This window comes from Aythya ferina (assembly GCF_964211825.1).
Source record: "Aythya ferina genome assembly, chromosome: 20".
NCBI lineage: Eukaryota > Metazoa > Chordata > Aves > Anseriformes > Anatidae > Aythya > Aythya ferina.
Genome location: NC_140318.1, coordinates 918,994 through 930,662, shown reverse-complemented (window position 1 = coordinate 930,662; position 11,669 = coordinate 918,994). Strand labels below are relative to the sequence as shown.

The 11,669-nt window shown below is 43.1% G+C and overlaps 1 protein-coding gene across 9 annotated transcripts in view; it reads left to right on the top strand.

Moving 5' to 3' along the window:
* PBX3 (PBX homeobox 3) overlaps window positions 1-11,669 on the top strand; it is a 111,825-nt gene that overhangs the window by 2,367 nt on the left and 97,789 nt on the right. For 2 of the 9 annotated variants that reach the window (XM_084493707.1, XM_084493700.1), the window contains exons 1-3: window positions 4-159; window positions 512-1,198; window positions 1,947-2,020. In XM_084493707.1, the coding sequence (XP_084349833.1) occupies window positions 1,002-1,198; window positions 1,947-2,020 (271 nt within the window). In that variant the 5' untranslated portion in view covers window positions 4-159; window positions 512-1,001. Of the gene's footprint in view, window positions 1-2; window positions 160-508; window positions 1,199-1,593; window positions 1,728-1,882; window positions 2,021-11,669 lie in introns of those variants that run through there. The other 7 variants (XM_084493701.1, XM_084493703.1, XM_084493702.1 and 4 more) reach the window with 6 other exon arrangements.

The window sequence follows — 11,669 nt, the reverse complement described above, 5'->3', positions numbered from 1 at the left end:
CTCACAGGGTGACACGTCTGCGGGGTGAGTGAGTGGCGTTGGCAGGCTGTCAATCCCTCACGGAGCGGCCATCAAACACCATAAAACACACACCGGCACCGCGCCGCCGGCCCCATAAATCCCGGCCGGCCGGTATTTTTGCACATTGCTTTGCAGAGAGTGTGTAATTAATTTTTTTACAGTTCTTTCCCCTTTATTTCCGCTCTTTTCTTCGCGCGAGTCCAAACTTTTGATCGCTGCTGTTTCCCCCCGTTGCACAGACTTGGGACCATTTGTTATTTTTGGGGGGAGGGCAATTAATTTTTTTTTTTTTTTTTCCCTCTGTGATTGTGTTTTCCTGGCTTTTTTTTTTTTTTTTTTTATGTTGCAATTTGGGGGTGGGGGTGCTCGCTCGGTTTGTTGTGGTTTTTGCTGTTTGCCACCCTTCTAACTTCTTCGGGATTTGCAAGCAAGTTTTTTGATTTTTTTTTTTTTTTTTTTTTTTTACTTTTTTCATCTTTTTGCAAAGAAGATTTTTGGACAAGTGGGGAAAGACATAAAAAGCAACAATAAAAATAAAAAAGGGGAGAAAAAAAAAAAAAAAAAAAAAGCTTTGGAGCAAGATTGTACCAAGGAAAGAAAACTGCAAAGAAACCTTATCAAGTCATTTATCCCAGCCGCAGATATGATGATGATGAAAGAAGACTGTAACTAAAGAAGAGAGTGATTTACTGCGCTGGAAAGCAGAAGAGAGTGGAATAAACTGCCGAGACCCGGTCCAAACACAGATACTGATTTTTCGTTGTTGTTGTCGATCTGGTTTTTGCCTTTTTATTTATTTCTCTTTTCGCGCGTGTGCGCGCGAGGACAGAGCGAGGAGTCAGGAACTGAGACTGACTTCGGGAGCCGGAGACCGCCTCGCCTTTTCCTCCCGCAGCCCCCGCTCCGCTCCCCGCCGGCGGCGCAGCCCGCTCCCCGCCGCTCCGCCCGGCAGCATCGATCGGGCTGCGGCGGAGGCCGGCATGGACGAGCAGTCCAGGATGCTGCAGACTCTGGCCGGCGTGAACCTGGCCGGGCACTCGGTGCAGGGGGGCATGGCTCTGCCTCCTCCCCACGGACACGAAGGGGCCGACGGCGACGGCAGGAAGCAGGACATCGGGGACATCCTCCATCAGATCATGACCATCACTGACCAAAGCCTGGATGAGGCACAAGCAAAGTTGGTTTCGTCTCATTAAACCTTGTCTTGTTGTGTGTGTGGGTTTTGTTCCTCTGCTCCCCGCTGCTCCGCGGACAGCCGGCGCCTCACCGGCACAGCAACTCCCGAGCGCTGCAGCAGAGCTCGCACGCAGCCGAGGCCGAGGCGGAGCGGCTGTGTGACCGTTTTTGTTGTTGTTCCGATCAAACAAGCAGAGCCCCGCGCCGCGCCGCCCGGCTCGGCTGCAGCCCGGCGCTGTCGGGGCGCCTCAGCCCGGCTCGGCCGCGGTCCCGGTCCCGCTCCCGGTCCCCGTCCCGGTCCCGCTCCCGCTCCCCGCGGCTCCGCCGGGCCCCGTAACTTTGTGTCCCGGCCGCCCCCCGCCCCGGGCGGCGGCAGCCGAGCGCCGAAGCCTCCGGGGGTCGGTGCCGGGGGAGCCCGCGCCGGCCCCGCCGCGGCCCGGCCGAACAAAGGCGGCCGGCTCCAGGGGTGCCCCCGGCCCCCATCCATCAGGCGCCGGCCGCGGCCCCGCGCTGCTTCGCGCTGCCCGCAGGTGAGGCGCGGGGCCCCGCGCCGCCCGGGCCCGCTGTCACGGCGCCGGCCGCGGTGATGGATGGCGGCGGCGGGGCGGCCCGGGGGCCCCGGCTCGGCTCGGCGCGGCCCGGCCCGGCCCCGCGGCGCGGCCTCCCCCGGCCCGGAGCGGGGCCCCTCGGCCTGGCGCGGCGGCGGGCGCCATGTTCGGGCGCTAACGGCTCTCTGTGCTCTCTTGCAGGAAGCACGCGCTCAACTGCCACAGGATGAAGCCCGCGCTCTTCAGCGTCCTCTGCGAGATCAAGGAGAAAACAGGTAAGGGGCGCCGCAGCCATCTTGGGCCGCCGCGGAGCGCCCGGCCCGGCACAGAGCGGCCCCGCGCTGCGGAGCGGCCCCGGCCCCGGCCCCGGCCCGCAACTCGCCCCGGGCCGCTCCGCTCCGCTCCGCTCCGGGCCGCTCCGTGTCGTGCCGGGCCCGCCCGCGGAGCCGCGGCCGGCGCTGCCCCAGGTGCGGCGGGGCCGCAAAGTTTGCGAGCGGGCGCGGCCGGCGCGGGGCGCGGGGCGCTGCGGGGCAGGGCAGAGCCCAACGCAGCCGCGGCCCCCGGAGCGCGGCCCCCGCGCGGGCCCCGTGCCGCTGGGAAGAGGCGAGAGGCTGGGAAAGCGGCGGGCGCCCTGACCCCAGCGTGCTACAGAGCGCAGCGAAGCTTTAGTTGTTCTCCGGCGATGACATTTTACGTGCCACAAACCTTACTCTCGAGTGTACAAAAATATATCGGTATTTTTTTTTTTTTTTTCTGGGCTACGTTAATGAGACAGTAATAAATGCTGTACTTTTTCTTAAAGGCATTTAATTTTTTTTTTTCAAAATTTTGACATCACTGAATTTACAGAGAAATTTCTTTTTTGGAGAAAACGATTTTGAAAAGTACTCTGTTTTCCATTATGAGAATAAACCCCCCCTCTTTTTTTTTTTCTGATCTGGTTTTAAAAATAAAAATATGCATTGGCTTGCGTTTTTAGCTGTACTCGATATTCGAACACACACAGCCCCCCTAATTGCAAGCTGAACAAATGGGATTATATAGACGAAAACTACAAATGTGAAATCATGCAGTTACCGACCGAGGAGCCCAGAAGCGCGCAGTACTCAGTAAATTATGGTGCTTTATGTCCAAGGGCTTCTTTGCTACCGGGGATCCACTTCAGTTTCTGCTGACAGCTAAGCACTAGGGTATTGACTGTGTTGTGAATATTAAGATTGATTCTGCTTTATATTGCATTATATTACCAGGGATAAGGGGAATGATCCCCCCTTCTGCCCTCCCTCCCCCCGTGCCTGTGTTTTGCCTCGATCAGTTCACGGTCCCTTTCTGTCCTTCTTGGTTTGTGTTTGTTTTCTGTCTTTCTCTAAACTTTCTGCCTGTCCTGCTCCAGAGCTAACCAAGCAACCTGCCCTTGATGTTCAGACATTTTGCAGCAGGCAAATTTCAATTAAGAAGGCAGGCGTAGGTCCTGCGATCACGTTATTTGCACAGGGCTTAGCCTCACTGTTTTGAAAGGAAAGTATAGTCAACCACATGTCAGAGGTGAGTTAAGAAAAAAAAAAAAAAAAAAGTCTTTTCAGAAGCGGGGATTACTGGCAGAGGGGGGTTCGGCGAGGCCACTGCTGTTGCAGAAGCGAGAGGGAACCTGACAGGAGATTTTGAGATCTGAAATGTTTTTGGGTGTTTTGGTGAAATGTGCGAGTTGAGAAAAATCCTGCCTTTGTGCGCCAAGTATTCGAGCCAAGTTTGCAAGTTATCTCTTTGGTAAAATAGCTGAGAACCAACAAAGAGCAAAGACGTCTGTCTGCCCAAAGGCAGGATCCTGCCAGCCCCAGCAGCACAGGAGAGACAGGATTAATGCACCGAGTGATTGATGGAGATGAATCCACACCCCCACCAAAAACTGTTCCCGCAGGGGGACGTTCACTCAGGGTCTCCCAGTTGAGTTGAAATGTCTGTACAGACTTCAGTCAGTGTGCTACAGCAAAGATAACGTGAAAATAAATTCTAGCTTATTTTCTATAAACTGTTTTCATAGGAAACAGCTCGAACAATTCTGAACTGGAAGGGCAAACAGTCCGAGATGCAATTAAAGCAGAGGCTCCCCCCTCCCCCCCATTGCTCTGCATTGTCTTGTGGTCCAAGTACTTAAATCTGGCTGCAACTGGGTCATGCTCTGGAATTTAATTCCTTTTAATCAGAACCAAAGTTTACCTTGGTGCTGGCGGTGGGAGTTACTGTGATGGCTTTCCCGCTACCTTCTGTGAGAAGGAAGAGAGGTGAGAAGGGAGGCTGGAGCCTATACGTGGAGTGTAATCGCAGTCATGTCTATTCTGAAATAAGTAATGCAGTATTTAAGTCATTTTTATATTGATTTATGTATTTTTTTTTATATTTTATTAGTTTTCAGTACAGGCAGCAAATAATTCGTGAGGCTGGTAGCGAGACAATATGTGGAGGAATCCCCAGCTGAGGTAGAGCAGCTCTGTCACTTTCCGGCAAGGGTTAACGAATGCATCGCGTTTTTCGAAGCCTTTCTCTCCCTCGCACTTAGGGTTAGGAGCTCACGAGTTTTTTTCCGTGCGGTATTTGCCATGTATAAAGAAATCACTGAGCTTACTGAATTTAGCCTGACATTTCTTTTTTAACATTTTAACATTTTAAAAAGTGCTGCATAATGCATTTAAGAGCCTCGCAGATATTAATAGATATGTGCATTCTTAGAGGCAACCACAAGGTAGCATGGTTTTCATAAAGAAACTAACTGCCACTTATTTCTTTAATTAGTTCAAGGAAAAATGATACCCAAAGTTCTACTGAAGCCCCTCTAATAAAATACAAGGATACGCAAGTGAGAGTCTGTTGGCTCTGTTTGGTTATATTTTACCTGCTCTCTGAGGTGTCGCTTGGAAGTCTTAAAGTTACCTTCCCCAGGCACACTCACATCTGTTGCGTTCCTGCCTATCAGTCTGCCTTGTGTGCCTACCAGTAGGAATCAAAAACTGATCCCTGCCTTTTTTTTTTTTTTTTTAATAATCTCTCTTATTTACGGACTAAAAATCCTTCAGATTTGTAATCTGATTAACTCTACATTAGTCCGTTGCTATACCTGAGGTACTGGTTTTTCTCATGGAGATAGAAATGAAAATATATTAATTCTTATAGTCTTAAAATGGTTAGGGAATTGCAATTATTTCCCAGTGGAATGACATATTATTACATCCTAGGCTGTGTTGATAGATGATTTGTTTTGTCTGTAAGAATCATTGATACGGATAGGCACACGCATTATAAAAATGTATGAATGCGTGTGCATAGACGCACACACGTATACCTTTATTTATTTATTTATTTTTACGGGTCCAACAGAAACAATGATAGCTGCCAACCAAACCCTAATTTACTGTCACCACAAACCCTAAATAGCATTCATTTACTAGTAAAGCCTAATGGCATACATGATGGTTTGCCAGATTTGTGGCCTTTGTGAGGCTTATAAGCAGGACTGACTTGGGAAGATCATAAAACTTAATGAACTTCTCGACTGCAGGAGGTGTCCGCAGGGGAAGAGAAAGGCCTGCTTGGCTGGTTGGGCTGGTTGAACTATTTTTTATGTCTAAAGAGAGAGGAGGAAAATGTTCATTAAAAATGTTCTCCCTTCTTGCAGAGTTTTGGTTTAGAGAATGAAAAAAGAAATAGAAAGGCCAGACAAATAGTGAAGTTAACCATGAGGTTAATTTTTTGCGGTTCCCCATGTAAACTAAAACCTTTACTTTTATTGCTACAACTACAAATAACCATACAGTGCTATTCTGATGTCTGAAGGGCTGTATCATGCATGTATCATGTTGCAAAGCTCCTTATTGATGAAAATGGCCCAACTCTTTTAGGAACGCCCCTTGTCGATATGCTGCAAAATCTGTAAACTGCCTGTTAGGTAACTCCTTAGAGAAAGACTTGCTTCTTGCCTTGTCTTCTACAAGAATTTGAAAATATTAACCCCTTTTTTCCCACTGTTGTTATTTAAAAATCGTATCATGGGATTGTTCCCTTACATAAATTTCAACTTTTCACTGTTTATAAACTGTTATTTAGTGCCATCAACTTGCAATAATTTGCAATAACATGGAATCCTAACAAGGCGATCTGAACATTGAAGGATTCAAAGGGAACAATGAAATAGCACTGATAGCATGCATATACGTACGTGTGTGTGTGTGTATGTATGGTAGCTATTTTCAAAATATCAACAATGATGTTATTGCTATTCAGTTTAGCTATTTAAAATATTTATGTGCAATCCTGGTGTTTTTTTTGAAGGTACTAAATACATATTTTTTATGTACCCTGACTACATAAGGTAGTAATCACTGTGTATTTATGTGCATACATCTTCTCTTCAGCTTAAATTATTTAGCTTTTGTTTCCTTTCTCATGCTTCAGTGTCCAAAATTTTTCATTGAATCATTGGTTATACTTTTGATCTTTTTTTTTAATTGTCAGCAAATGTATTACAAATGATGACGTGCAGTAGTGTGCTAGGTCATTTACACTGTCCTTATGGCAATGGCACTGCTTTCCGTTGTAAATGTCCTACTAGTAAAAATAAATTGGATAAAGTATCTTGTTTGTCATTTGATCGTCTGGTTCAAACACATTCACAATGAAAATTCTCTCTCTTTGGTGGATTTCCAGCAGGATACTTCTCTGGATAAGAACACAGGCGGTTGTGGTGATAATTTTCATTAGAAAAAATGTGATACTTTGTCTTGCAGAACCTGTAACTACATAGTATCTTTAGACCATAACATTGTTAGTGCTCCTTGCTATATTTAAATAACAATCTTTGTGTTGATTACCAGGAGCTGTGTTTCCACATCTTTTTTTTTTTTTTTTTTTTTTTTTTTCCCTCGCGTAAAGGATAAATTTGGACCTACTTGTCAATACTAATTTAAGTAAGAGCAGGGATTTATTTTATTTTATTTTATAGGTATTTTTCATCTCCTTCATTTTATTTTTGAAGTTGACACATTTGCTTGTTTATCTGAAAACAGTAAATTATATGAGTTACTGTGTGGTTTATTTTAGGATGCTTGCTGTAAGTTAAGGAATTTTTGCATTCAGAGATAAATTATAATAATAGCATACAGTGAATGCAAGAGTCCCTTTTTACAGGATTTAGCCCATTTATCAAGCTCTATTCCTACAGCTTTCAATGAAAAAGTTGTACGATATGGATATTATGCTGTCTTTTTTCAATTTAAATATTGATTTGTGTGAAACATTAATATAATGATATTTGCAGTCTACCGTAGACAAATATAAGCAGAATTAGACATACTAAATTGTTACAAATGTAATACAATATTTAAATGCATATGAAGACTATATTAATAATTATATAGTAGAGAAAGAGAGTCCAGTTTGTATCTGTTCTCAATTTTTAGACTGTTTTACAGTTCCTTGCACATCATATGTATGATGGTTTGATGAATATTTTTATGACTAATAAGAATGAATACTAAAGCTGTGTACTAATCAGTCAAAATCGGTGGAGAGCTGAGTGTTTTCCTTTTCTTGTATCATTGGGAGAATTAGATGTAGCTGTTTGTATTCCCTGAATTGACACCCTGAGAAGAATGCTTTGTTTGTTTTCTCAGCAGTCATGTTTAATGCTATTCGCTTATCAAGGTGATCAGCATGGTTCAGATAACACATGCCTGACACAGCCTGCCTTTTTTCACCATCATGTTGACCTTTTGTCACATTTGCTTTTCTCTGGTAGGCAATTCATGTCTTTAAGTATGAACGGAGTAAATAATTCACATCAATATTTAATATAAATTATTAAAGTTTCTGTCAGCTCTTATAGTTCATGCTTTTATAAAGTTAGAGTAGTTCATCAGCCAAACAGATGAATTGTGCTTCTCAGCTGGACATTAGAGCTCTTCCATAATGCTGTCTTTACAGTGGAAGTAAACAGGGAATTAAATATGAAAGGAAATGAAGCCTGGTACTTGAATGGTATATATTTTTCAATAATGCACATTCTTTAGAAAGGCTCAAAGTACTAGATAAATATCTATCATTATTTATTTCGTTACTCTCATACTTCATTTTGCCTTCATGTTGCAAACAGAATCGTAGAAAGCCCCACTGACCCCGGCATTTTCTTCTACTCTTTGTTATTAGCCTTCCGCCTGCGCTCCCGCTCCCTTCTTGGGTTAGGTTGGGTGTACTAGCGTGGTTTTTTTTTCCCCTAATGCTCTTTTTCTGCTTTTAAAGATTGATGGGGAGCACCAAGATGATGAGGTCTGAGGTTTTTTTTTTAGTCCTTGTTTTTAAACTATAGTTTATATTTTGCAAACAAAATGATCTGTAATTGAAAATAGATTCTGAAAATATTTTCTAAAGAAAAAATGGTCTGATATCTCATGGTAACAGCCATGGTGTATTCATTGCTTCAGGAAGTGGGTAAAAATACCTCGTTTTGCCTAAGAGAATATAGTCAAAATCATTATGCATTTATTTTAATTTTGTACTATTTTAGGTGTTTTACTTGGAATTCTTTTGTTTATGATCAGTTCAGTACATGTTGCACAGTCATATGGGCTGTAACAGTGTCTATGAATCACTGAATACCACGCGTCCTGCAGATCAATCACTTGGGAAGGGGGTGGTTTTGTAGCATGTGTTTACAGGTCAAAACCTTTTGCTATACTTAAGTCATGCATCAACATTTAAAGCTAATCTCTTATTCCTCATTGTCCAGCAGGTGGCTTTTTCATGTATTATTTAATTTTTAATTATAAGTGGAAATTGAATTTAATAATATTATCCTGATTACATTTTTTTTTTTTTTACACAAACAACAGTTTTTCCATATATCCTGGTATGTATGATAGAGCAAATGAAAGCATCTCGAGATCTTGAAGTATACAATCTAAATTAAGATTCTAAACAGGCATTACAGATGCTGGTAACTTTGGCAATTATCATTTTGTTTGGTGAACAGTAGTAAAACAGTGTGCGGTAAAAGTGTTTAGAGAGAGAGGATAAATAAATTGAACAGTTTTGCAATGCAAAGTGGTTTGTGGTGTTTTTGAGGATTTCTTGGCTCTTGCTTAACTGCTATTGTGAAGCCTGGAGCAGATTTTCCCATTGCTAATGCCCTAGAAGTATTAATTCACTTTGATATGCTAATTAGAGGGCATTATGCAAGAAATGAGATTAAGTGGCAGCATGAAGCCATTTGCCTGTCAGTAAATTGAGAGCTTTAGCATCAGGAGGAGCTTTGTTTTTTCTGAGTTTCTCTTGGTTTTGCATATAAATAAAATTGATTGAAAGGTCTAGAGAAGCTTCTAGAACATTGGTGGTTCTTTTTCTCCTTCTATGATTATTTAAACTTCATGTTAAAGGCTTTCTCTGAATATTAATTGATCTAATGGGAGATACTGAACATGAAGAATTTCATTGTATTCTCAGTTACTGTATCTTAACAAAAGGAAAGTATTAGAATTCTTTGTGTCATCTGATTTTTGTGGTATTATTTTAGCTATATCTTACAGCGCTGCATTATAACCTCTTTGACTGCTAACTGTTACTGTGCTGAAAACTATACCTGCATGGAGGCATTGCTGCCAGTTCTGCTGGTTTTGAGATTTGTGTAACGAGGGCCTGAACAGCTGAAGTCAAATGGTCGGCTTGGATTCCTGGGCAATCAGGCCTTGAACATTTATCATCCCTGCTCCCTTACAGGATTTCCCATGATTTCTTATGTAAATCGCACGTATATTTTCCTTCATTTAGGAAGGAAGGGGTTGTAATATTGACCATAGATTTTATTCAACTGCCAGAAACTGTGTTAAAATAACATTAAGGGATTGACTTACAGCCATAAGAGCGAGGAAATTTGGAGTTAATAGTTAAACTCTGCCCTTAACTCAACTCGTTGAACCTATTTATTAGGGCATATATGATACGTACGATCACTGTGCTGAGACCTCTGCAGTATTAGGATGCTCCAGGATGACTCAGTGACGAGAGTTTCTGATTTAGTTCAAATTTTCCTTTTTTATGTGTGCGTGTGTTTTTTATTCAGCCTTAGAATTTCTTTACTACAGTTTTGTGGTTAGTTTGCTTTTTTTTTTTTTTAATATATATATATATATATACTGTTTAAAAATATCAGAGAAGTAATTCTGGAAATTGAACAGAAACTTATCAGAAAATAAAAACCAGACCAAACCGAACAAAGCCTCTCTAGTCCTCTTTGCCTGAGTGCTTGCAGAGTGTTTGTGTGCTTGCGTGCCCATCTCCTCCACAGATCATTGTCGCAAAGTCAATCAGGGGAGTAGTGCTAGAGTGACAGTGCTTGTTATGAGCCCCAATAGTTATTTAAAAGAAAGGAAAAAGGATAAAAAAATGCCCCAGAGCTCTGTGCGGGGGCTGTTCGTACTAGATGCACATGGTCTCCCTGATCCTGGCAGCTGAAGTCTATCACTGTTGGGAAATTTTTAACGTGAACCACATAAGACACAAACCACAGCAATTTCTGCAGAGCCGTAGGGGTTTTCGCGTCACTGCCGTACAACCGGCGTGCGCGCGCGCCGCGGGCCTCTGCCTGACACCGCTGCCATCAGCGACCCGCTCTGCCGGGGCGCCCTGCGCGTCCTCCACGGGCACGTCGTGGGCAGCCTGAGGACCTGGCGGGTTTCAGTCCCCGGGAGCTCCTGAGCCAGTTGGCCCAAAGAATCTGATCAGGACTTCATCACCCAAAAACTGAAAGTTTTAGTTATCGTGGGGAGCCATTTTGATGCCAGGAAGAGCAGAACGGTGCCTTTTCAGGCACAAAATCAGTGTTTCTCTCAGTAAGCAGAGGAGAGCATCACCCATCTCCGGTTGTTTATTTTGAGTTTGAAATTTTTGAGGAAAAGAACTAAATAATTAAAACATTTTGGGGCCAACCTTAACTTTCTTGGTACCAATACACCCCCAGTGGCATTAATTCTGGTGGAGAGAGTATCTGGAGGGAAAAGCCTGGGATTTCTGGTTTGAATCCTGGTGCTACTGTTGACTTGAGAAGAAAATTTTCTCCTCTCAGCTAAGTGAGGAGAGATGCGGTTATCTGAGCAGGAGCAAACGCAGGCCTTGCCTGCCATCTCACTGAAGTTCATTGAGAAGCTCTCAAATTTTACCTTCTTTGTCTCACTTCTATCTGTAGAATATTATCTATCAGAAGTTTTTGTGAGTTCGTGTTACTTTGGTGTTACATGCTGAAAATTTTATCAAGTATTGAGCATAATTAAAATTGCAATATAAGAAATAATCTTTAAGAACTATTTGCAGTGTCCACTTCATATTCAAATTACGGTGAGCCTAAGTGAGGTCTTACCTCCTGCAGATGAACAGCTTAGACTTCGCTTAGACTTCTGGTTTTCTTTGCTTTAATTAGCAATGTTTGCGTTTTTAATCTATGGTTAGACCTCTAGCAAAAGGCTATCAGGGTTTTCTGACTGTAGTTACTTTGTTTGGTACAGCAGACCATTTGCTCACTGTAGATGGGGATCACTGTTTTTCTTTACTGATAACTTCGCAGATGCAATTACCCACTTGAAAGGGTATTTAAAGCGCTGCTTTCATATATTTGTTGATTAAAGAAGGAAGTGTGCTTTTAGCGAACATTTGTAATTACACAACACCAAAATGTTTGCTTATTTCTTTTATGTGAGATCCTGGTTGCATGATTAACTGTCGCTAGTAAGAACAAGTTACAGTCGATTGTGCAATGATTCTTATTTGACTTCAAGGATGTATTTATTACCATTTTTGAACAAATTATACTAACATGAAAAGTTGTGGAAATGATTGTGCACTAGATAAGGTGATACATTACAGGAGTGGTTGGGTTTATGGAGCTTT